The sequence below is a fragment of the Gorilla gorilla genome, chromosome 1 (genome assembly GCF_029281585.2).
Source record: "Gorilla gorilla gorilla isolate KB3781 chromosome 1, NHGRI_mGorGor1-v2.1_pri, whole genome shotgun sequence".
In the NCBI taxonomy this organism is placed as follows: domain Eukaryota; kingdom Metazoa; phylum Chordata; class Mammalia; order Primates; family Hominidae; genus Gorilla; species Gorilla gorilla.
The window spans coordinates 19,503,815-19,529,329 of record NC_073224.2 but is presented as its reverse complement, the minus strand read 5'-3'; the positions used below and the strand labels follow the sequence as shown (position 1 = coordinate 19,529,329).

Genomic DNA, 25,515 nt, shown 5'->3' with positions numbered 1-25,515 from the left:
GATTTTGATGACTACCAAAACCATTCATTGGGGGAAAAGACAGTCTTTTCAACAAATAGTACTGAGATAATTGGATTATTCACATGCAAAAGAATGAAATTGGATCCTTACTGAACACCGTATACAAAAATGAACTCAAAATGGATCAAAGGCCTAAATTTAATGACTAAAACTATAAAACTCCTAGACAAAAACATAGGAGAAAATCTTCATGACACTGGTTTTAGCAATGGTTTTTTGGTTATAACTCCAAAACCATAGGCAATAAAAGAAAAAAAATAGATGAACTTCATCAAAATTAAAAAATTTGTGCAACAAAAGACACTATTAAGAGAATAAAAAGACAATCCATGGAATGAGAGTAGAGTTGTAAATCATATATCTGCTAAGGGATCACTATTCAGAATATAGGAACTACAATTCAACAATAAAAAACAAGCCAATTCCAAAATGGGCAAAAGACTTGAGTAGACATTTCTCTGAAGAAAACATACAAATGCACAATAAGTGCATGAAAAGTGCTTAACACTATTTGTCATTAGGGAAATATAAATCTAAACCACAACAAGATGCCACTTCACACCCATTAGGATAGCTGTTATTGTTAAAAAATAACAAGTGTTGGTGAGGGTATGAAGAAATTGGAACCCTGTGCATTTCCAGTAGGAATGTAAAATGGTACAGCTAAAGTGGAAAAAAGTTTGGTGATTCCTCGAAAAGTTAAAAATTATAATATGATCCAACAGTTCCTCTGCTGGGTATGTACCCAAAAGAAAACAGGACCTTAAACAGCTATTTGTACACCAATGTTTATAGCAACATTATTCACAATAGCCAAAGGGTGGAAATAACGTAAATTCCATAAACAGATGAATGGATAAACAAAACGTGGGATATCTGTACAGTGGAATATTATTTCGCCTGAAAAAGGAAGAAAATATTGATACATGCCACAACAAGATGAAACTTGAAAACATTATTCTAAGTGAAATAAGCTAGATACAAAAGGATGAATATTGTATGAGTCCACTTATTTCAGATACCTGGAATAGACAAATTCTTAGAGATAGAAAGTGGAATAGAGGTTGCCAGAGGCTGGATGGAGGAGGGACTGGGAAGTTATTGTTTAAAGATTACATAGTTTCTGTTGGCTTGTTGAAAACATACTGAAAATGGATGATGGTGATGGTTGTGCAACATGGAGAATGTACTTAATACCACCAAACTGTACATCTATAAATGGTTTAAATGGTATATTTTGTTGTACATATTTTATCACGATAAGATTTACAAAATGATTGTTGAAACTGATGATGATATTTGGGAAGATTTTAAAGTGTTTTCCTTATATTTTTATGACTTAAACTCGTTATAATAAATATATCACAAAACACCCCACTGTTTATAAAGCAGTTTAGAAATAGCAGGGCTGATAATTGGTGGATAGAGTTCAACGAGGACTTCATGGGTTATTATTGTGCACGTTCCCATGATATGCCATCCAAAGTAATATATAGCTCTGTGATTTCAGCTAAGGAAAGTTCTGTTTCTGCAAATACAGTGACCAATTCCTAGCCAAAAAAAAATCAGCTTTGTAAATAACTGATTTGTTTTATATTTCTAGCAAATGAAATAATAGATCATGGTAAACATCATATAGGGTTTATGTGGGAATCTCAACCCCACATTCTCTAACATTTCCAGAGACTTTACAGCAACTGAGTGCAGCTTGGGTTGGTGATGTTTTTAAAGTTGTAATAATTGTGTACAGCAGGCAAGTTCTATGAATTGCACTGATTCTTTTGCTTAGCAAAAGGGCATGCACCTGTTTTCTCTCACAGGTTTTAACCATAATGTTCATGGCCCCTATGAGGGCCACCCTGTGTGCTTGCAATTTCTATCTGGAAGGCATAATGCCATCTCCAGAGCCAAACACCCTGGATGCTTTTGGAGCAGTGACAGAGCCAGTTTTATCTGCCAGCAAATGGCTGTTGAGTAAGCAACACTTCACAGAGCCACAAAACACAAGCCTATTCTGACCATTCAAAGGGACTGAAGGGGACAGGAATATATTCTGAATCCAAGATTTGCTTTCATCCACACTTTTGTTCCACAAACATTAATCAACACCTCCTGTGGGTCGGAAGCTGTACTGGGCACCTAGGATACATGACAATGAATGTGGCTTGACCTCGCCCCTGCTGTTGAGCTGCTCCTCGTCCCTGGGGGAGACCTGCAGTGGGCGAGCGTTGAGAGGCCAAAGGCAGTGCTGTGACCCAGCAAGGCTAAGGGCCTCGGTTTCAAATGGGAGACCTGTCAGCCCCAGTCCAGGGCTGCATCCTGAAGGGCTTGTCTAACCACGCTAGAGGTAACCAGGGCTTTGCTGGTGTTCTTGGCATTTTTCTGGGAGCAATGGGGAGGCAGGAACTATTGTAAGCAACAGAGTTACTCAGCAGGCTTCCTGCGCAGGCAGAGTGGGTATCCAGTATCCGCAGAGTGCAGAAGCAGAGGCCCCTGGGGAAGACCTGGTGGAGCTGTGAGAGCAGACCCATCTCTCCTCTACCATGCGTTGTCAAGAAGCCCAAGGAGGCCAGGGTGAAGACACAGACATGGGAGGAAGTGACATAGAGATGGAGACATAAAGTCTCCATGCTTCCTCCCATGCCTGTGACTGCAAGGAGACGTCCGAGTGGGTGACTCTCTTTTTAGAATGTAGAAGGTAGACTGGGAAGGACAAGAGAGAACGCTAAACCCATGTGGACAAGCCAGGTTCTGGTATGTGTGTATAATGGAGGAGTTGAGTGTGTTGAGATGTTGAAAGGCAGGAGGAGTACAGCTTTATACTCCTTTATACATGCTTTATACTCCTTTATACATGCTTTATACTGCAAGCTGATTCACAAGGATACTAGAACAGCAAACGTGAACCAGGAGCAGTGTATAGAGTGAGATGAGAAGAACACCAATAATTAGGTGTAAACCCAGGGAGAAAGCATGATGAGACTATGAAAGAGCAGCCAGGGAGCAGGGGAATGCCAGGGCAGGGTCAGGCCTAGAGCAGGAATCAGTCTTATGGGGAAAGGTGTGGTCCATGGCATCTCACATTGCAGACACTCCACACAGGATGCCCTCTGATGCTGTCCCCTGAATTGGGCCATTTTCAGGGGGCTGTTGAAACTGCCCCAAATAGTTAAAGAAACCAATGACTAACAGAAACTCGAGTTCGCAGCATGGCAGGTAAAAAAATAACTTGCTGAAACACTGAAACTCCCTCTGCTTACGAGATTTTTTAAAAACTGGCTGAAATCAGTTGTAACCAACACGGCCAATTGGAGTCTGTGCAGGACGAGCTTGCTGATGTCACAGCCTGAATTTCCACCGCATGTTTCATACTAATTCTCCTGAAATTTGCATAGGGGACCCATGAGGAAGCATGGAGAGATAAAAACGCATGCCCAAGGACTTTCTAGACCTCCTCTTTCCTCCACCAATCACCTACTGATCTCAGAATACAGCCTCTGAATCTTTTCTAATAAAAATACTGCTTTGGAGCCAGCACAAGAAGACAGATTTGAGCTTGATGTTCTAGTCTCCTTGTGAAGCAGCTTGCAGTATAAAGCTTTTCTTTTCTCAGAAACACAGTGTCATAGCATTGGCTTCTAGCACATTGGGCAGTGAGCCCCTTTTGCTTGAAAACACACTGGTCACTGTTCCAACTAAGGAAGCTGTTCTCGTGCATTGAAAAGTGACTGCAAGGAGATCGTCTGGGTGGGAGACTCTCTTTTTAGAATGTAGAGGGTAGACTGGGAAGGACCAGAGAGAATGCTAAACCCATACAGACAAGCTGGGTTCAGGTAAGTGTGTATAATGGAGGAGCTGAGTGTGTTGAGATGTTGAAAGGCAGGAGGAGTACAGCTTTCCAAGAAGCCCAGTCCTGATGTGGCCTACAGAGAGTCTTCTGTGTGACCACATTCTTCTCAGAACTCTGAGCTCTGTCAGGGAGTAAGATGAATTCTCAGGCTTGCTGGGCCCACCTCTGCTACCTTCTCTCCATCCATCCAATTAGACCAGGACTGAGCCACACTGACCTGGCCTTCTAGTTCCCAGAGTGAGAGAAGGAATCACATAATTTCAAGGTGCAAGGCAGCCCAGAGAGGTAAAGTGATATGGTTAAGTCCACACAGCTAGCTAGAGGTAAGTTCTAGACTACAATACAGGACTCAAACTCTAAGTTCAATGCTGCTTCTATTACATGATCCTGCAGTTGCTCCACATGGTTCAGCTGTTCCCTTTCCTTGGAGAGTCCTACTGATAATGAACCAATAAACCTCCTTGGGAATATCACTGAGCTACGTTCTTCCATCAGAGGCACTGTTCAGGCACCAAGGAGAGTCTCACCGTCTGCCTCTCCTTCTCCCACTACAGAAAGGCACTGTGGGGCTGGGAAAATGCCCCAGGCTGGCATCAGTAGCAAGCACAGCCTACTCTTGATTCACAGCTGTGGTGACGAGGCAGCCTTCTCACTGGTACTTGGCAGGCGGTCTTGGCTCTCAGTAGAATGGTGCTTTGTTTCTACTAATGATCCAGTACACTGAATTGGGCTGGCACCAATGACCCTGGTACCTCTGCCAACCAGGTCACACGCTCTGGGCTTTCTGAAGCCCTGGCCCCTCAGCGCACTGCATAGCTCTGCACAGGACAGGGTGGAGAGGAGCCTGGAGGTAGGCTCTGTATTTCAGATAAACATGACTGTGGCCTGAGGCTCTCTCCAGGCACTGTCCAAAGGATTTGGTCTCAGGACCAAAATGTTATAGGTTGATATGGTATGATATGTTTCATGTTGTAGGTTGATATGGTTTGGCTCTGTGTCCCCACCCAAATCTCACTTTGAATTTAATCCTTATAATCCTCATATGTCAAGGGCAGGACCAAGTGGAGGTTAATTGAATCTTGGGGGCAGTCTCCCCCATGCTGTTGTCATGAAAATGAGTGAGTCTCATGAGATCTGATGGTTTTATAAGTGTCTTGTATTTCCCCTGTTGGCACTTCTCCTTCCTGCCGCTTTGTGAAGAGGGTACCTTGCTTCCCCTTCACCTTCTGCCATGATTATATGCTTCCTGAGGCCTCCCCAGCCATACTGAACTGTAAGTCAACTAAATCTCTTTCCTTTATCAATTACCCAGTCTCAGGCATGTCTTTATTAGACTGTGACAGTGGACTAATGCATAGGTCTATTCAGATTTTCAGTATTCTCTGAAGGTAGTTTTGGTAATTTATCTTTTTCTAGGATTTTTTCCATTCCATCTAAGTTGTCTGATTTGTTGACATAAAGTTGTTTAAAATATTCACTTATCATTCTTTTAATTTCTGATGGGTCAGCAGTGATGGCTGCTCTTAGATTCTTGATTGTTAATTTGTGTTTTCTGCCTTTTTTCTTGGTCAGTTTAGCTAAAAGTTTATCAATTTTGCAATCTTTTTTAAGAATCACCTTTTTGTTTCTTTGATGTTCTCTATTATTTTTCTCTTTGCTAGTCAATTGATTTCTGCTTTAGACTTTATTTCTTTCCTTTTAAGGTTTAATTTGCCTCTCTCTCTAATTTCTTAAGATGGAAGCTTAAATTATTGTTTTGAGAACATTCTACTCTTCTAGGTCCTGCTTTAGCTTAATCCTGTTAATGTTGATGTGTATAGACATGTATAAATACATAGTTTATTTTTGTTTCGTTCAGTTCAAAATCTTTCTAATTTCCATTGTAATTTTTCTCTTCAACTCATAGTTATTTAGAAATGTGTTAATTTCTAAAATTTGAGGATTTCCCAAACTTATTTTTGTTTCTAATTTAATTCCTTTGTGGCTGGAGAACATACTCTGAGTGATTTAAATTCTTTTAAATATATTAAAAATTAGTTTTATGGTCTAGTATGTGGTCTAACCTGGAGAATGTTCCATGTGCTTTTGAAAAAATGTGTATTCATTACTTGAGGGTAAAGTATTCTATAAATGTCAGTTAGTCAAGTTGGTTGATAGTGTTGTTCATGTCTTCTATTTCCTTGTTAATTTTCTGAATAGTTGTCCTATCAGTTATTAAAAATGGGTTATTGAACTCTCTAACTATAATTGTTAAGTCTAAATAATCTGTTTCTTCTTTCAATTATATCGATTTTTGCTTCCTAATTTTGAGACTCTACTATTAGGTACCATCACACTTGTAATTATTATATATTCCTAATGTATTGACCCTTTATGATACTGTAATGTCATTTCTTGTCTCTAATAATATTTCTTGTCTTAAATTTTATTTTCTCAGATATTGATGTAGGCACTCAAGCTCTCTTATTGCCAGTATTTGCATGGTACTCTCTTTTTCATCCTTTTACTTCCAACTTTTGTCTTTTTGTATGAAGTATCTCTTGTAGATAGTATACAATTGAATCTTGCTTTTTTATCCATTTTGACAATCACTGCCTTTTTTTTGTAGTGTTTATTCATATTTAATATTATTATCAGCACGGCTGGATTAAGGTATGCCATTTTGTTTCTATGTCTTATTTTTAAAATCTGTTCTTGCCTTACGGCTTTTGTGCTAAACATTTTTTTAAGTATTCTACTTTGATTCCTCTGCTGTTGTACTGTATTTTTGAGTTATTTTCTTAGTGGTTGCTCTGTAGATTACAATCTGCATCTTAATTTATAACCATCTAATATCTAATATCTAATATCATTACCTGAGGTAATACTGACTTAATTCTAAGAAAATATAGAAATATTGCTTCAATACTTTGTTTCTTCCTCTCTCCTTTATAATATATCTCTCTATTGTTATAAATCCAGCAACATAGTACAATAATTAATGCTTTAATCTAATGTCTTCAAACAAAATTAGAATGGAAGATAACACGTTTATATAGTCTTTTACATTTACCCACAGATATCCTTTTGAGTGCTCTTCATTTCTTTCTACAGATCCACAGTCTCATCTAGTTTTATTTCCTTTCACCCTGAAATACATCCTTTAATATTTTTCCAGTGGCAGGTCAGCTAATAATGAGTTCTCTCAGTCTTTGTTTAACTGGGAATATCTTTATTGTGCTTTCATTTTTGCAGTTCTAGTGGAAAAACAGAATTCTTGATTGAAAGATTTTTCCTTTGGCACTTGGAATGTCATTCAACTGCCTTCTGTCGTCTGTCATTTCTGATGAGAAGTCAGTTGCTAATTGCATTGTTCCCTGTTCATGATGAGTTATTTTTCTCAAGCTGCTTTTCAGATTTTCTCTTTTTTTCCCAACAGTTTGACTTTGATGTGTCTAGGTGTGTATCTCTTTGTATTTCATGTGATTTTGGTGTGAAGCAGTAGCGTTAGATAGCTCGTGTATACTATTGTTTAATTAATTAATTTTAATTTTTATTTTTGAGAGAGTCTCGTTCTGTCACCCAGGCTGGAGTGCAGTGGCACGATCTCGGCTTACTGCAACCTCCGCCTCCTGGGTTCAAGCAATTATCCTGCCTCAGCCTCCCTAGTAGCTGTGATTACAGGTATGTACCACCACACCCAGCTAATTTTGTTTTCTCTCTCTCTTTTTTTTTTTTTGTATTTTTTATTTTTTTGAGATGGAGTCTTGCTCTGTCCCCCAGGCTGGAGAGCAGTGGCACGATCTTGGCTCACTGCAACCTCCACCTCCTGGGTTCAAGTGATTCTTCTGCCTCAGCCTCCTGAGTAGCTGGGACTACAGGCACGCACCACTACACCCAGCTGATTTTTGTATTTTTAGCAGAGATGGGGTTTCACCACATTGACCAGGCTGGTCACGAACTCCTGACCTCGTGATCTGCTCGCCTTGACCTCTGAAAGTGCTGGGATTACAGGCGTGAGCCACCATGCCCAGCCACTATTTAATTTAAAGGTAGTAGGGCACGAATATTTTGGTGCCAAGACCTAAAGCATATATTACGCAGGTGGTGATAGACATAATGTGAATGGCCATAAATCGCAATTTTCCTAGGACAGCTCCAGTTTACATCTATTGTCCTGGTGTAATAACTAATATTATTCCTTTCACACTCAAAAGCTGTTGGTTTGAATTATAAGCTACAAAATCACTTTAATTATAGTTAATCAAACTCATGCATGTGAAGCATCTTCCTTTGTTTCTGGGTGTCAGTATCAGACCATGTAATTCAGAAACAAATAGAAGCTAAATTCATACACTTTTTTTTTGTTCTCAACTCATGATCATATAATAGTCTGTAGAGCTCTATTGAACTCTCCTTCAAGACTGGTTCTATAATTCTTGGATTCTTGCAATGAAGAACAGAGGTAAACCGAAAGCCTGTGATAGTATCTAACTCTTTTAGACATTTAAGAAAACACTGGTTCACAACAGTGGGCCTTAGTTGCACTGAGGGCCTGTTATGTGTCAAGTACTGTGCCTAGCACCTTCTACTTACAATTTCATTTATTCATCATAAGATCTCAGTGAGGCAGAAATTACCATCCTTGTGAGTGGAGGAAACTAAGTCTCAGAGAGGTTAATAACTTTCCCAGGGACATATGGATGGAAAGAAAACAGGACGCCCAGTTCATAAACTTCATTTCCTGGGTACCTTTCAAGCAGAGGAAAAATCAGTGAGAGACAGTTATGTGTTCCTGGACATAAAGGCCTAAAAGCACCCTGTGGGAGTGACACTAGACAAAGGAGCTCATATGGTGAGTCCCCTTCCAAGTTTTACCTGTGAGCAGGGCTAGTGTTCACGATATCTAACAAACAATATGGCAGCAGTGTGCATCGATGAGAGTGGGCACAGGCCAAGCACAGGAGATGGCATATCTGAGGTTGTACTGGCGTGCCCCAGCACAGAGCCTTGGTCCTAAGCCTGCTCCTGAGAGAGGGCTCTTGTCCTGCATCTACTGCTGCATGAACCCAGGGAAGGGCTGGAAGGTAAAGGAGAAGATCATGGTACCTTGGCCACGATCAGGGACAGGGTTCTGATGAAGCTCCACTTCTTTTTTTTTTGAGACTGAGTCTTGCTCTTGTCGCCCAGGCTGCAACCTCCACCTCCTGGGTTCAAGTGATTCTCCTGCCTCAGCGTCCTGAGTAGCTGGGATTACAGGCACCCGCCACCACGCCCAGCTAATTTTTGTATTTTTAGTAGAGATTGGGTTTTGCCATGTTGCCCAGGCTGGTCTTGAACTCCTGACCTCAGGTGATCCTCCCACCTTGGCCTCACAAAGTGCTGGGATTACAGGTGTAAGCCACCATGCTCAGCCTCCACTTCTAACTTGATCTTCATCCCAACCATTCTCCCTCTTTCTCTCTCAGTATCTCCCGCTCCCATCCTCCACCTCATCTGCCACAAGTGTACCAGTAAGAATGTGGGGCTTGGCATGTATTGAGCCAGTATCTTCTCATGTTACCTCCCATTATTCCAGTTCAGTGGATACTCCTGTTCAGCACTAGTGAGCTATAATGAGGATTCTCTGGTCTGTTTTCCCCCATCATGTTGGGGATGAGTAAGATCAAACCTCACCAGAATCTGGACTCCTTGAGAAGAAATAATATCGTTCAGCTTTTCTGACCCAAAGTCTTCAGACACAAAGAATGTCTGGACTGGATAGTGACTGTTTTAGTTACCACCTCTCGTAGGAGGAGGTAGAGATTGTCACCTTGATCCACTCTTATTGGAGATTCACTCTTGTCCAATTATCGGAACTCCCTATTGTCTTCCCCGATAAGGAAGCACACTTATGATGCAGAAATGCTAAATTATGACCTCACTCCTTTTCCCCCTCATCTTATTCCACATACACATTTATAAAAACATGTTTTATAAAGGATGTCTGATCACAATGACTGGAGCTACATGGAAGTCAGGATTCCATGCGTTAGAACTCTGAGTAATGCTTAATGGAAGGAAATAAGGAAAGTAGAGTGTGGGAAAGCTAGTGATGCCTGAACCTGGATGTAAGGCACAGGTGGCGCCATCAGCCCCCTTAAGGCAGTGACTTTACAAAGGAGTAGCACAAAATCAGAGAGTGTAGCTGAGTTCATTTCATTCTTCCCAGATCAAGATGAAGGGAGAAGGCCGGACGATGAGAGGGGAGTGAACCCTGGGCGTAATGGTTCCACACCAAGAGAAGTTCTGAAGGTCAAGGTCCAGAAGCCAAGATTCAGCTGGGCAGGCTGCATCTCTACAAGGCAGCCTCAGATGTTCATTGTCAAATGGATGAACTGGGAAGAGAGAGAGAGAGATGAGGGGTTGTTGTCCTTCCATGTCCCTTCCAGCCTCAGCCTCAGGAGTGGCCCCAGTTTGCTGACATCACAGGAGATCTGCTATTTGATCATTTTGCCTGCCAACTTGGATGTCTGTCTCAGCAGGAAACCATTTAAAGAAAATAAATGAATTCTCAGCTCTTGACATTTTCTGGAGGACCTGAGTCCTTTCCAAGTGAGCTCACATCAAGCACAGATGGTAAGACAGAGACGGGAAAATGTGCTTTCTCCCTGTTAAGAGGACAGCCTCGCTGAAGCATCTTGGGCAGGGCAATATTAAGTGCCTTTTCCTTGTTGATGAGGGGTCCTCTCACCTTTGGGAGAGAGGTGGCCCTCCACCATGGAGGGGCTGCAGGAAGTGGAAGCAGGTTCCATAGCTGGGGGGTGTTACAAGTGAGCTGAAGGAGAAGTAGCATGGAATTCCTCCTCATTTTCTCTCCCGAGTCCACCCTGCCTCCTCCTTCCCAACAGCTTGTTTATCACAGCATGGTGACTTGGGGCAACGTGATTATATGAGATGGTTTGTTTCTCCCTTCTCTGTCCTCCTTCCTGGGCACAGTGTATATAGTATGAGAGCTACTGTAATGAAAGGTGCACAGGCCCTTTTAGGAAAGTGATTGTGGGTGAGGCCAACTCAGCCAGGAAAATCTCCTGTTGCTTCCTAGGATGGGTCAGGGGAAAAGGAGAGGGACTTTAAAACATGGATACTTCAGACCTGGCTGCACACTGGACTCACCAAGGGGATTAAAGAAAAACAATGCTTGGGCCTCACCTCCAGAGATTCAGATTTAATTGATCTGCGGAGTGGCTGGGGTATCAGGATTTTTAAATCTTCCCAGGTGATGCTAACATGCAGCCAGATGTAAGGATGGTAGGTTTAGAGGGAGAGAATGCAATGGTTTTCACTGTTGTACTGCAGGGTGACGATATGGGGCAGGGCAGGAGCCTATTCCAGCCCCTACACCTGTGGACACTTGGGTTAGAGGTGTCCACACTTCTACCTTGAACCTGCAGCACTGGAATACTTCCTCCACACTGCTGGTGCTCTGGAGCCTTTGACTAGCCAGGGGGCCGCTGCGTAACAAACCTTCCCACTGTCTCCTTCCACCATGGACCAGGGGCAGCCATCACACTTCTTCATGTTTTTTAGTGACATTTATCTTAAAGTAAATGATAAATAAAGGTGGACCTAGGGGTCTCTCTTGTTTTCTTTCTTTCTTTTTTCTTTCTTTCTTTCTTTCTTTCTTTCTTTCTTTCTTTCTTTCTTTCTTTCTTTCTTTCTCTTTCTTTCTTTCTTTCTTTTCCTTCTTTCCTTCTTTCTTTTGATGGAGTCTCGCTCTGTCGCCCAGGCTGGAGTGCAGTGGCACAATCTTGGCTCACTGTAAGCTCCATCTCCCGGGTTCATGCCATTCTCCTGCCTCAGCCTCCCGAGTAGCTGGGACTACAGGTGCGGGCCACCATGCCAGGCTAATTTTTTGTATTTTTAGTAGAGATGGGGTTTCACCGTGTTAGCCAGGATGGTCTCGATCTCCTGACCTCGTGATTCACCCGCCTCAGCCTCCCAAAGTGCTGGGATTACATCTTCCTTTCTTTTTTAAGAGACAGGGTCTTGCTATCACTCTCATCCAGGCTGGAGTGCAGTGGTGAAATCATAGCTCACTGCATCCTCAAACCCCTGGCCTCAAGCAATCCTCCCGCCTAGGCCTCCCAAATAGCTGGGACTGCAGGGGCACACCACCATGCCCAGCTTCCTCTTATTTTCATAAAAGAATAATTTGTGTGTGCACATCTTTCTTTGGAATCTTGGATTGATCGAAGGAGGTATAGTTATTACATGTGTCCTACATGCTGAAGGTGAAAGACAAAACTAGAGAAGAAAAATGCCCAATTTCTGTGGGAGTGATTATAACAAAATAGCTAATATTTTTGAGATACTATTTATCAAGTAATCAATTAAGCCATTACAATAATTCTGTGAGCTAAGTACCAATAGTATCCCCATTTGGGTCACCGTAATAATACGTAATTGGCTCAATGAAATAATAATGCGTCCAGGGATCTGAGATACACACTTGAGAAAATTAGTGGTGAGTCAACATAATTGCCAAATTGTATGATATTATTATAAAGCAAAGCTTTTGGTGTAATATTAAGGCCTATGTCTCTTTCTGTAAATGGTTAAACTGAGGCACAGAGCAGCCTGCTTAATCGAAATCAGAGCACAAAAGAGGGGAGGAGGTACAATCCTCTAAAACACATACTGTCATCAACCTCTTCATCTTGAAATATTCAAGTAAATGTTATCCAAACCCAAAGTTACTAATGAATTTGGAAATGAGCTGGCTGTGACTGTGAGTATGGAAATTGGTGGAGAGGAGAAACTCCAGAGACTGGGGAGGAGCCACAGGCTGCCTGGCTTTAGAGTTGTTAGGTAGAAGAGAAAGCAGACCTGGAAAGAAAGATACAGGGAGGGAAAGAAGGAAAAGGGAGATAAAAATTACAGAAACCATTGAAGGAAACTGCTTCACAGTTTCCCCTCTGCCTTTGGGCAGGAGAATGTCTCAAGAGCGTTCCCAAGCTTCATGTGCACAGGAATCAGTGGGGTCCTGTGAAAGACGACGTCCATTCAGCAGGTCTGGGGCAGGGCCTGGCACTCTGCATTTCCAATGCTCTCTCCTAAGTGATGCCTATGCTGCTGCTGGCCCATGGAACTCCCTGTGAGCAGATGGGGTCCACTGGGATCCTCTGGGGAGAGGGTGATTGAAACCCCCTGGAATCCTTCTCCCATACCTCTGACACTCAGACCCATGGTCTCCCACCCCCGTCATTGCTACAATGGCCCCGGTAACTGGCCAGTTTTGTACTTATTGGAGTCTGGGGGAGCGTCATGGGAACCACGGGACGACATGAGCAAGGGAGAGTGAGCAAACTGGCAGCTGGAAGGCAGGCAGGCTAAGTTACCCAAATGACAGAAGGAAGACAAGGACAAGAAGGCAGAGTCTGCTCACTCACTCAAGTCAAGGTGATTAATCTCTCTATGCCTCAGTTTCCACCCTGCAAAATGGGAATACTATTGGTACTTAGCTCACAGAATTATTGTAATGGCTTAATTGATTACTTGATAAATAGTATCTCAAAAATATTAGCTATTTTGTTATAATCACTCCCACAGCTAGATGTCAGCCCTTGCATGAAATCAGGCATTCGGCAAACATCTATGCAGCGTGGACTCTGCCGGGCCCCAGCTGGGTCCCTGAGCAGAGGGTCTGGATTGGCCATACCTCATTTATATTGAGATGAATGAACTCCTTGTTTTTTGTACTGAGAGCCTGGAACACCCCTGATAGGAGAGAAGGGGGAAAGGCATCCTTTTAAAGACAATTCCTTTACCAAGTTTGTTTCCCAGCGACCAAAGGGCCTTCCAGTGGAGCCTGTGGGGAAGCTGCTCCATCTGGTGGTAAACAAGGACTTTCATCAAGGGCGGCGATGGGACTCGGGCCGGCTGAAGGGGAACTTCTCTGAACGGATGGAGGCATCCAGTCCTGTAGCAAGCCAGTGGTCACCTAAGCCAGTCACCCGGCCAGCAGCTCCTGGAGCCAAAGCAACGCCCCTATCTTAACCTTCTGGGGGGTACAGGGCCCTTGAAATCCATGGTCCCCAGAAAAAAAGCACACGTACGTAAAGTTTTGCATGAATCTGAAAGTTGTTAGTCTCGCCCTTGTAGGAAGGTGCTGTGGGTGCTGTCAGAGGACAGAGCGGCACAGGAGAGCGTGCCAGCACTGAGCTGGGGGCTGGGTCTACCGCATGGTGTAGTGACCTGAGTGCATCTGAGCAAGTCACTGCCCTCTTGGGGCCTCAGCCTCCTCACCTTCAGAAGACGAGGTCGAGCCAATCAGCCCTGGCTTCACTTGAGAATCTCACGGGTAGCTTTAATAATACAACCCAAAGCGGGATGGGGGACCATCACCGCACACAAGAAATGGAAGAGACCCAACAACCAAACATGGTGACTGGGTCTTGTGTGGATCCTGAGTCAACCAAGCAACTGTAAAAAGGTGGCCTGGAAGATTTGGGCATGAACCGGGCACTAGAGAATGTTGAGGGTTTGCTGAGAATTTCGTTAGGTGTGCAAATGGTATGAAAATGATGCTAAAAACAAGTCTATCAGCTGGAGATACTCAGATGAATGGACAGAGTTTCTGAGATCTGCTATTCAATTATTTAGGAGGAAAATGTATGTGTTGCGGGAGCACAGGGGAAAAGTCAGCAAGATGGTAATTGTTGAGGTTGGGTGTAAAGGTCTGGAAACACCTGGTGAATTTGCATAACTCCCAATGCTGTGTGCCACCCCTGAGATTCTAACAGAATTGGTCAACTGCACAGCCTGGTCATCAACATTTCTTTAGGCACCCCTGGAGATTGTAATGTACAGCAAAGTTTGAGAAGTGCTGATGTGGAGTGCGTGGGAACCTATTAAGATTCTTTATATCTAACTGGAGGGTTGACATTCTTACAATAAAAAGTTAAAATAATACCGCAGCAAAGCTCCATCCTTGGTAATTCTAAAAGCTCTCCAGGCAAATCTAATGTGAGGATCCCAGAGTGGATGGTGTTAAGCGTAAAGGGTCTTCACCCTAATATTCCTCTATTATAAGAAAAGCTGAGGCACTCCCACCCCCCGTGCTGGGAAGGATTACACCTGGGTGGTTTAGAAAGGGAAAGAGCAATGGAGAGAAGAGAAACTAGCAAATCTCATTATTTCTAGGGTCAGCTCTGACCACCCTGTAAGTCTAATAAGGGATTCTCTTTCAGGAGGGGTCTTTCTAGAATGCACCTCTCACTAGCTACCAGTAACCCCCTAGGGAAAGCCGGCTTCCTGGCTTGATATACTAGACCCTTTGGGGCCTGCTGGTCTCTCTCTGATTTTCTCTCATCATTCCTTAATCAACACATACTCATTGATTGTCCAGAAATTACGGCTCTCCTGGAGCTTAGAGTCTAGAGGGGCTGTGCTTCAAGCAAGTAATTAGTGTTCTATTACCAAAGAAGCAGAGGGAACTGTCATGCTGATAACCGAGGGTCACAGCCCTCACCTTTTTAATTTAATTTAATTTAATTTTATTATTTATTTATTTATTTATTTATTTACATTTTTGAGATGGAGTCTCCCACTGTTGCCCAGGCTGGAGTGCAGTGGCAAATCTCAGCTCACTGCAACCTCCACCTCCCAGGTTCAAGGGGTTCTCCTGCCTCAGCCTCCCGAGTAGCTGGGATTACAGGTGCATACCACCACACTTGACTAATTTTTTGTATTTTTATAGAGACAAAGTTTTGCTATGAGCTGGTCTTGAGCTCCTGACCTCACGATCCAACTGCCTCAGCCTCCCAAAGTGCTGGGATTACAGGCGTGAGCCACTGTGCCCGGCCCCCTGCCTTTTTTTTTTTTTTTAAATCAAGTATTCATACCTCGAAGTGGCCTATGGAACATAGATTAGAAAATACCAAGCAGGACAAAATGGAAATGCGGGGCCCCCTGCTCCTAAGTTGTGAAGACTTTCAAGATGGAAACGCCAGAACATTAAACCAAGCACGAGGCACCCTTGAGGGCACGGGTCCTTTGGCACCTGCACACAGGGCGTGTCCTTGTAGCCACTCCAGTACTGAGTTACAGGCCCTGGACATGCTTCACTCAGCCTCACCTTCAAAACCACCTTTGAGGGGCAGGATGGCTATGACAATAAACTGCAAACACTGAAGCGCACGGGCACATAATCCCTCTCTATCTGTGGTGTAACAAATCTTATTTGAGATAACTGGGTCAATGTCTAGGGCTTACAGGGCGGGGAAGGGGGGAGGAAGGGGGACTGAGACTCTCCTGTTTCTATATGCTATGATGGGATTTGACCTGCAATTGAACCTTTCCTCAAACACAAGGCACAAACCTGCCCCAGCCCATCATCCTCCCACAGAGGCACTGTGAATGCATAAAGAAAGGCGATGCTAAGAAACGCGCTGCAGGGGAGGCTGGCACATTCTGCTCCTTAGCTAACCGCACAGGCCCACGGGTCCACACACATCAGACCATGGCTCTCTGTGGTCTATCTTTGCCATTACTTTAACCAGGCTGTTTCTCATGCGCTCGTGGAGGGTGACTGAAGATGCCACCCCGAGGTGCACCCTCAGCCTCGCTGGACACTTACGGCTCGCATTCTCCAGCCGGACCAGGCAGTTGAGGAAGTCATCGAAGTCCAGCTGGAGCTCCTCATCTGCATACCTGAGCACAATCAGCTGCAGGAGGTGGCTGCTCAGCTGAAAGCCTGTGGGGACGAAGGAGGAGACCCAGGACTCGCTGTATCCGAGCCCCAAGGTGAGTCTGCACCTTTGAGGGAGTTCCCAGGCAGCTGAGGAGAGGGCTCAGAAGAGGAAGCCACTGTTTCACTCCTCAAAGCTGGGGTCCCCAGACCCAGTGGAACTGCTGCCCTTGGTGTGAATGCAGCATGAGAGTGTGAATCTGTGGTGCAGGGGCGAGTGTGCGGGGGACTCTCAGGCGTGCTTTCTGTGTTTAATGGCTTCTGAGTTTAGGGAGTTTGTGATCTTAATTTTGATGTTAACATCACCCATAGGGTCTCGCTGACTTTACAGGAAGCTTCGTTTGGGGGAACTTAACACTGGGTGGTGTCTGAGCCCCACGCTCATTCCTACACCAGCCTCCCCTCGCGTTCTATGTCTCAGGTCACTTCCAGCTGTGGCCCTAGAAAGTTTCTTGGAGGGGATGCTGCTGCCCACGGAGAACGATACTCTGCCGGGGCCCATTCCTACACATCCACGATGGGGGAAGAATGACAGGCTATAGCCAGGAGGCTTGGATCTGAGCCCTGGCACTGCTCCAGCCATGGCATATGGGTTCAGTTCTCTGGGCTTTGGTTTCCTCATTGTCAAATGAGGAGTTTAGACAAAGTGAACTTCCTTCTAGATTTGATATTTAGATTTTTTTTTTTGAGACGGAGTTTCACTCTTGTTGCCCAGGCTGGAGTGCAGTGGTGCAATCTCGGCTCACTGCAACTTCTGCCTTCTGATTTCAAGTGATTCTCCTGCCGCAGGCTCCTGAGTAGCTGGGACTACAGGCGCCTGCCACCACACCTAGTTAATTTTTGTATTTTTAGTAGAGGTGGGGTTTCATCATGTTGGCCAGGCTGGTCTCAAACTCCTGACCTCATGATCCACCCACCTAGGCCTCCCAAAGTGCTAGCATTACAGGTGTGAGCCACCACACCTGGCCAGTGCTTTGATTTCTAATTAGTGCCCTTAGAAGTGATTTCTTTCCCCCTTTCATTTTTGTCTACATGTTCACTTTCTAGGAGGTGTTCACGGGATTGTTCAGAAATCCACCCAGGGTCTTTCTGCTTCCTCCTAATTCCAGCAGAGGAGCAGGCAGGTCAGACGCAGAGCACAGAGTCTCTGGAGCCTGCACGGCAGTGCTGGCTGCCAGCCTTGGCCAGAATCCTGATGTTTGGGGCTAGAGGAGGGGGATGAGGGGCGATTCCCCCCACACCACGTCAGGGTAGGAAAGACACAGCCATGCCCCTCCTCTCTGAGTGCTCCCTTTGTCCCCTGCTCAGTTCCTCCTCCTACCACGGAAACAGAGTCATCATCCCCTAAGAAAATCAGGCGCCCCTTCTCAGCCTGGCACTTTGCTCATTTATAAATCATCTGATTTTCTTCTCCCTCACATAGGACCCGAGATGGTCCTGGCTGTGTATACTTCATCCTTTTATGAGGCCTGAGCCTGGACATGTTTCCAGAGTTTGCTTTCCCTGGGAGGGAACCACTTTAAAAGGTTCAGGAGGCCCCTATCTGTGAGGTGTGCTTGGTGAGAAGCACAGGCAGCCCGGCGGGCGGGAAGTCTGCAGAGCGCTCATGGAAACTACGGTTGTGTGTGCAGGACATGTCGGCCACAGAGAGGCCGACAGCCATCCAGCACCGGACAAGAGTGGGAAATGCCACCTGGAGCCCAGCCTTTGGGTAAGGGAGCAGGGTATAAACTATGACACAGTCATCCAGTTTGGATTCAGAGTCTGATGCTGATAAAACCCGGGACAGGGCCACAGGTGGCAGAGGGACGTGCGGCCCCCAAACCATGGGCGCTGCATGCTCTGTCTCATCCATGATAACAACCATCTGAGAGCAGAAATGAGAAGTTTGGAATCACTGCAGCTTGCCACCAAAGAGCCATGTGTTAAGTACTGGGCCAGAAAACATGGTCAGAGGCTATGAGGCCTCCAGAGGGCAGGCCAAGTTCATTTTTAGCAGATACATTTAAAAAGTTTCTACCAATGTTCACAGTGGTTTAAAATGAGGGCTCTGTTGTCAGGAAGTGAGTCCTGGGTCTGAACCCTGGTGCCACCACTCCAAGGGCCGTGACCTTAAGAATCACCAACTGGGCTCAGAGGCCCACCTCCAGGGCAGCAGAGAGAAGACCTGCCATCTGCTCAGGTTGCCCACAGGCAGTACCTGGTGTGCAGTCAGCCACCTGTACTCCAGTCTTTTCTTTACCTGCAGCTTTCAGTGCAGTCCGCAGTTCATAGGTAGACATGGTGCCGGACTTGTCAGCATCAAACCGAAGGAAAAGGTTCTAAAGGGTGGAGAGCAGAAGCATTGAGAAGGAGCGTGCCTGAAAGGCATCGCTGATGGCAGTAAATGGGTGACAGCCAGCCCGGGGGAGCTACCCTCTAGGGGCCGCAGAGGCCACAGTTGGACTGGGCCTTCCAAAAGAAGTCGGTCTGCCTTTTGTCTTCCTTTTCGTCTTGGGTGGAAGCACCGTGGTACTCCCGTAAGCATCGGAATAGCATGATGCTGTTTTCCCTTCTCCCCTGTCCGAATACAATTCCTCTAGCCTGTAGCCTGCAGCCTGCTGCACCATTTTAAATCCCCTCTGCTCTAGGCTCACCGGGTCCCCCAGAGGCCAAGCCCTGCTCCAGGTTACATACAATCCACTGCTTCAGCTTGTCCCAGAACACTTTGAATTCATCAAACTCCAGCTTCCCATTGCCGCTGGTCTGTGCCATGTGGGTTAAGGGAGACGTGAGCAGTGTTTCAACCTGAGGCTCCTCGTGGGACCTCAGCTCTGGGACTGCAGACGGGGAGGGCCGATGGGCTGGCCTGGGTGCACAGGTTTGGGGCCCTGGGGAAGTGGTTTTAATGATTAAACCACAAATCTCTGAAGAGGGGAAACGGCAGAAGTGGAATGGGGGTGGTCCCGGAAAGTTCACAAAAACAGAACTCTGTTCCCTTGATGAGATCCCAAAGTGGCAAGAAGACCCCCAAGTCCCTTCAAAAGCTCCCCACCCCCACCACTGGGCAGTCTTGTGCATCTTGATTCTGATCCAATTTCAGCATCGGGGTCCCCCAGCTTTGGGTTATTTTCTGTGAAGAAGACTATTCTGTTGGCTAAGGATGTCATGTTCTTGGAGAGTCTGCACTATTGAAGATTACTCTACTGTGCTTAAAGCCCAGGATCCATGTCTATTTCTGCTTAAATATTTGGAAGGATACGTCCATCAGGGAAATGATGTTTTTACAGGAGATCAGGCTTAGCCTCTTGAATTTGATGTCCTTTTCTGAAATTGCACATGAAAGCTGAATTCAGTTGACCCGATAAGATAAACCTATGTACCCATCTGCTGAAAGCCCAATAATGTGGCTAAATCCAGGGCTGTTGGGGGATGTGATGTGGCTACTCTCTTATGATGCTGGTAGGAGTAGAAGCTAACATGACCTTTCAGAAGGAAAATTGGCTAAATGTGAAAAAAGCAATAAAAGTTGGAATACGCCTTCATCCATTTATTCTAGTTCTAAGAATCCCGAGCAAAGAATTACATATGAAGATTTTTGTCATCACATTATTTATAGTGGCAAAAATTTGGAAGTGAAATAATGACCAATAGAAAGGCATGGTCAATACCTTAGGCTATGTCTATATAATGAAGTATTATACGACCCTTAGGAATCATGTTTTTGCAGCATATTTAATGGCAGGATTTAAATTTGTTGGAGAATTTTGTACTCCCATACTACTGCTGGTGAAAATGTGAAATAGTCACTTTAGAAAACAGTTGGATAGTTTTTAAAAACATTAAACATAGAGTTAAGCAATCCTCTTAACTAAACATATAATTAAGAGGATGGTTATGCCACCATGTAACCATAGACTGTTGCATTGTGATGGAACCATCCTCATAACTATATATCCAAGAGAAGTGAAAACACATGCCCACCCAAAAAACTTGTATAGGAGTGTTTACAGTTGCATTATTCATAATGGCCAAAAACCGGTAACAACCCACGTGGCCACCAATAGATGAATGAATAAACAGAACGGGGCCCATCCATACGGTGGAATGTTGTCTGGCTGTAAGAAGGAATGAGACATTGATACGTGCTACAGCATGGATGGACCTGGAAAACATCACGCCATGTGAAAAAAGCCAGTCAGAAAGGACCACATATTGTATGATTCCTTTTTTTCCCCCTGAAAGGGAGTATTGCTATTTTGCCCAGCCTGGAGTGCAATGGTGTGATCTTGGTTCACTGCAACCTCCACCTCCCAGGTTTAAGCAATTCTCCTGCCACAGCCTCCCGAGCAGCTGGGATTACAGGTGCCCACAACCACACCTGGCTGATTTTTTTTTTGTGTGTGTATTTTTAGTAGAGATGGGGTTTCACCATGTTGACCAGGCTGGTCTTGAACTCCTGACCTAGGTGATCCACCTGTCTCGGCCTCCCAAAGTGCTGGGATTACAGGCGTGAGCCACCGCACCCGGCCTATGATTCCTTTTATATAAAATATTCAGAATATGTAAATCGAATCTATAGAGAAAGAAAGTAGATGAGTGGTTGCCTGGGGCTGGGGGAAATGGGTACAGGGTTAACACTGTTAATGGGTAAAGGGTTTCTTGTTGGAGTGATGAAACATTCTAACATTATATGTCTACGCATATGACACACATGTACATACATGCAGATACACATATGTTAAGAGTGGTTATTTATGGTGGTGAGATCATTTGTGACTATCTTTGTCATTAGGCTTTTCTGCGTTTTTAAGAATTTTCTACTATAAACCTGCATCGTTTTTGGAATCAGGAAAACAAACAATGAAAGCTATTTTTAAAGTCTACCTACAAATCAGCCCTGGGAAGCAGATCTACGGCTCGGAGGAGCAGGGAGGGGACCCAGGCAGTGTGGTCGCTTGTCCCTCCATAGGCGCCCCAGGACCCCGATGGGGTCGGCACTTACTCTTTTGCAGCACAGCATTTAAAACATACTCAAGTTCCTCTGCTGTCACCTCCATGTCCTGTTGAAGTGGAGACAATTGTTTGTTATAGCCCTTGGCACCTTCTTTTATAGTTTTTTTTTGTTTTAAATCATTTCTGAGCTTGATTTGGCTTCAGTGACAGACCAGCCTTCAGGACCCTGCTGTGGGCAGATGTACCTATCTCCTGTGTAGCTGCAGCTACGTGTCTCATATGTCACATGTTTTAGGGACATGCCAGCCCAACTAGGCGAAAGCCTAACTTGAGAGACATCCCAATCCAGGAAAACGCATGGAAAGCTGGGCAGGGCAAGGCAGTGGTTTCCCAACTTCCCTGAGGGTCAGAACCACTCCTGGAATTGTCCTAAGCTCCTCAGATGATTCCTATGTTGGAGGCAGTTTGGGAAAACCAGACTGAGTCTTCCTCTGCACAGTAGAACCACCTGCAGAGCTTTAAAATAGTCCCGCATCTGGGGCTTACCCCAGGGAATCTTGAAATCAGAGGACCTGAGAATATGGTCCGATTTTTAAGACCTAGGAGTTGATTTAGAATGAAGAATAAGGGTGAATTTCAGAATCATGGATCTAAGGCGCTCCAGGAAATCTCAGCAGCCCCCACCCCAGAAGCTGGTTAGAAATGGAGAGTCTCAGACCTTGCCCTGAGACTCAAGCTTTTTTTTTTTTTTTTTTTTTGATACAGGGTCTTGCTCTGTCATCCAGATTGGGATATAGTGGTGTGAACACAGCTGACTGCAGCCTCAATTTCCCATGCTCAAGCAATCCTCCTACCTCAGCCTCCCAAGTAGCTGGGACTATAGGCATGCACCACCATGCTGGGCTGATTATTTTTGCAGAGATGGGCTCTCCCTATGTTGCCCAGGATGCTCTTGACCTATTGATGAGGAGTCTGTGTTTTTTTCCCAGGATGCCCAGGTGACTTTATGCACGTGTGTTTGAGTAGCACTGACATAGACCTCATTTTGGTCAGGGTTTTGCGCTAGCCGTGTGTTATGCTGTGGAGTGCTTCTAACACATGTCCGTCCTGAAGCCTCTGGGCCTGGGGAATGGGGGTTTGGGATGTTTGGTGTTGGTAAGAAAGCACTGCCCCAGCCAGGCCCCCACTGAAAGAGGAGGAAAGAGAAATGGAGCCATGTGCCCAAGTCATCCAACTACTTGGAAGAAAAGCAGGACATGAGTCAAGGAGGGCTGAACTCTAGAGGTACATTTTTGGTTGTTAATAAAGGTCGACTGAAACTCCTGCAACATTCACCGCTTCCCTTCCAAACTCTGGATCTCCATCTGACAACTTCTGCCCACCCGCATGAACCTCTTTAACTCCTCTGAGCCTGTCTTGCTGGGTCTGACCCAGCATGCTCCAGATAGCACCTGGAGCAGGGAGGTCACCACTGCCTTCCCCCCTCACCATGCTCTGTCCCGCCCAGGGCTGCGCTCAGCCACCTTCCTGCTGTGCTTTAAGCAGTCACATGAGCACCCCTTTTCTCCATCCGATCCTGTGGTCCTCTAATCTCCCTGCCTTGCCTGTTTATTGCAGTGCCTAATATACTACCATCAGACAGCCCCTAGGTTTAGATATCACCCCTCCAGGTGACCCCTTTCATAATTCAGGAACCCCAGTTTGGGGAAACACATGAAGCTAATAGAGTCATTAGCACCTTGACATGAATTAGTTCATCAGCTCATTGTATTTATGGCTCCAAGAGAGCACCTCTAGGGCAGTTTCTAGAAAGACTTCCCTCCCCTGACCCCAGCAGGTGGAGGAAGAGCCTGGATCTGTGTGAGGCTCCATCCAGTGTCCACAAAAAGGAAGCTGAGCAGTGGAAAGAGCTAGGATAGGGTGGGGGACAGGAAGTTGCAATTGAATAGGGACCTCCTTGAACATGATCCCCTTTACTACAGCAGACAGAGTATTCTAACGGCAGTGATTTTCAGGCAGAGTTCAAAGGAGCCACCTCTTCAAGGCTTGCTCTAGCCTCCCAAAGAAAGCACCTGGGGCCAGGCGTGGTAGCTCATGACTGTAATCCCAGCACTTTGGGAGGCTGAGGCCAGAGGATTGCTTGAGCCTAGGAGTTTGAGACCAGCCTGCGCGACATAGCAAGACTCTTTATTATTTATTTTTTTAATTAGCTAAGCATGATGGCATGTGCCTATAGTCCCGGCTACTCAGGAAGCTGAGGTGATAGGATCTCTTGAGCCCATGAGTTTGAGGCTGCAGTGAACTAGGCTTATACCACTGCACTCCAGCCAGGGTAAAAGAGTGAGACTCTGTCTAAAGCAAAACAGAACTAAAAAACAAAGTGTCTGGGCCCATTCCGAGCTTCTTTGGGCTCACTGGCCCCATCCACAGCTGCAGACTCTGTAAGTAAGAGATGTTGTAAACAGGGTGGTCTTTGGGCCTTGAATGATCAGTGCTGGTCTTACTTTGCAACAAGCTCCATCATGCCTCAGGATGACGTTGCTGACCAACCCCACAACTGCAACCCTTTGCTAGGAAGCCAAGTCCAGGCCCTCAGCCTGGTGGGGAGATGGAAGTGGGGCGTGTCCTACCTCACCAGCAACTTGTTCAAACAGAGCTCGAAACCGCTGCTCCTCCTCTGTCTCCTGGTCAGGTGGAGTTGGCTTTGGAGGCTAAAAAACAGCCAAAGAAACTTGCACAAAATGATCCACAAAAAAGAAACATGACAAAAATAGCAGGAAAGAAGCCAGGACCCTCTGTGCCCAGCCCCATGTCACCCTCCTGAGGCGGTGTGCACAAGCTGCATCCTGTAGCGTGAGGAACATTTTCTTATGAAGGCAGTTTTAGAAGGTGAGACTAGAAGGACTTTATTAGCTGGATCTGTGGAGCCCTTCTGCCTTACAGACGAGGAGGCCAAAGGACCTTGACCCATGCCTAAGTTAGGTCCTGGCCATTGGATTTTCATGCTTCCTGCCCTTCCTCTGGCTTACTTCTTACCACCCTGGACTGGAATGACTTACTTCATCATCTGTTTTGATAGCTGATAAAATCATTGAAGGCAAGAGTCTGTTTCTACCACTAAGCTCTGGGCTTGGTATATAGAAAGAGCTGAGTAAATGTTTTGGGTGATTTTTGGTTTCTTTGGTTTTTTAGCACCATTAATAAGCTGTGCCCCAGCATGGAACAGCAAATTCCCTCCTAAAAGCAGATCTCTGATGTCCCTGGTCGTGTCAGACTATTTCCAGCTATAGTATCTCAGGGCCTCTTGAGAGTCCTCCAGCCCTTGGACGAGGGTAAAGCCACCCCCATGTCACCCCTTCCACACCACATAACATAGGGGAGATGTAACGTGTTCCCCTGAGTCCACAGGAAAAAACATCTCCCTGCCTCTCTGGTTTTCTTTTCATTGATTAGATTTCTTAAAATACAATTAAAAGATAGTCTACCCCCTTCAGAAGCGGCAGCCTTCTCTCAGGTGGAGTTGGTAGTGTGAAAGTTATTGAGTCAAAATGAAGTCACTAATGTTAAGAAAACCCTGACAAATAGAGCTCGGGAAGGCCAGAAGGTTCTCATGCTTATTTGCCTGATAACAAAAATATCACAAAAGGCTGCAAAAACCACAATCTTTCACAGAGGCCCTCGCAACCATACACAAAAATACTTCTACCTCTGCCTAGCAACTGCCTGTCCAATATCAGACTGGCTTCACTTTTGTTATTGATATTTGTAGCCAAGGATAATTATTTCAAAACAATTATGTAATCCTTCTCATTTTTTCTTTAAAAACCTTTGTCCTCCTTTACCTCCCCAAATATGTGCATAGTTTACTATGGCATGCACCTTCCCATTGCAGTGCTTTATCCCCAAATAAATAGCTTTTCTTTTAGAGAGTGTCTCTGTGTTTGTTATTTCAGTTGACAGTAGCACAGAGGAAGATGACATCGAACAGAACTTTATACCA

At 45.1% G+C, this 25,515-nt stretch overlaps 1 protein-coding gene and 1 long non-coding RNA gene across 6 annotated transcripts in view; one reads left to right on the top strand and one right to left on the bottom strand.

Annotated features, from left to right (window-relative positions):
- The first annotated feature begins 4,650 nt into the window (after positions 1–4,650).
- On the top strand, positions 4,651–14,762 carry LOC129532020 (uncharacterized). 4 transcript variants are annotated; one of them, XR_008677613.2, is made up of 3 exons: positions 4,651–4,721; positions 5,072–7,534; positions 10,062–10,414. It is a non-coding gene; the product is annotated as an uncharacterized lncRNA (long non-coding RNA). The 4 variants fall into 4 exon arrangements; XR_008677603.2 differs by having other exon boundaries at positions 4,682–7,309; positions 7,415–7,534; XR_008677611.2 differs by adding an exon at positions 13,676–14,762 and having other exon boundaries at positions 4,683–7,534; positions 10,062–10,468.
- CAPN9 (calpain 9) overlaps positions 9,792–25,515 on the bottom strand; it is a 54,332-nt gene continuing 38,608 nt past the window's right edge. Inside the window, exons 13-20 of one of the 2 annotated variants that reach the window (XM_063707746.1) lie at positions 24,146–24,226; positions 21,565–21,622; positions 19,822–19,886; positions 19,257–19,325; positions 18,823–18,901; positions 16,470–16,586; positions 13,551–13,609; positions 9,792–10,227 (exon numbers count right to left, since the gene is read on the bottom strand). In XM_063707746.1, coding sequence (XP_063563816.1) covers positions 10,201–10,227; positions 13,551–13,609; positions 16,470–16,586; positions 18,823–18,901; positions 19,257–19,325; positions 19,822–19,886; positions 21,565–21,622; positions 24,146–24,226 — 555 coding nt within the window. In that variant the 3' untranslated portion in view covers positions 9,792–10,200. The remainder of the gene's footprint in view (positions 10,228–13,550; positions 13,610–16,469; positions 16,587–18,822; positions 18,902–19,256; positions 19,326–19,821; positions 19,887–21,564; positions 21,623–24,145; positions 24,227–25,515) is intronic. The other variant, XM_063707742.1, reaches the window with a different exon arrangement.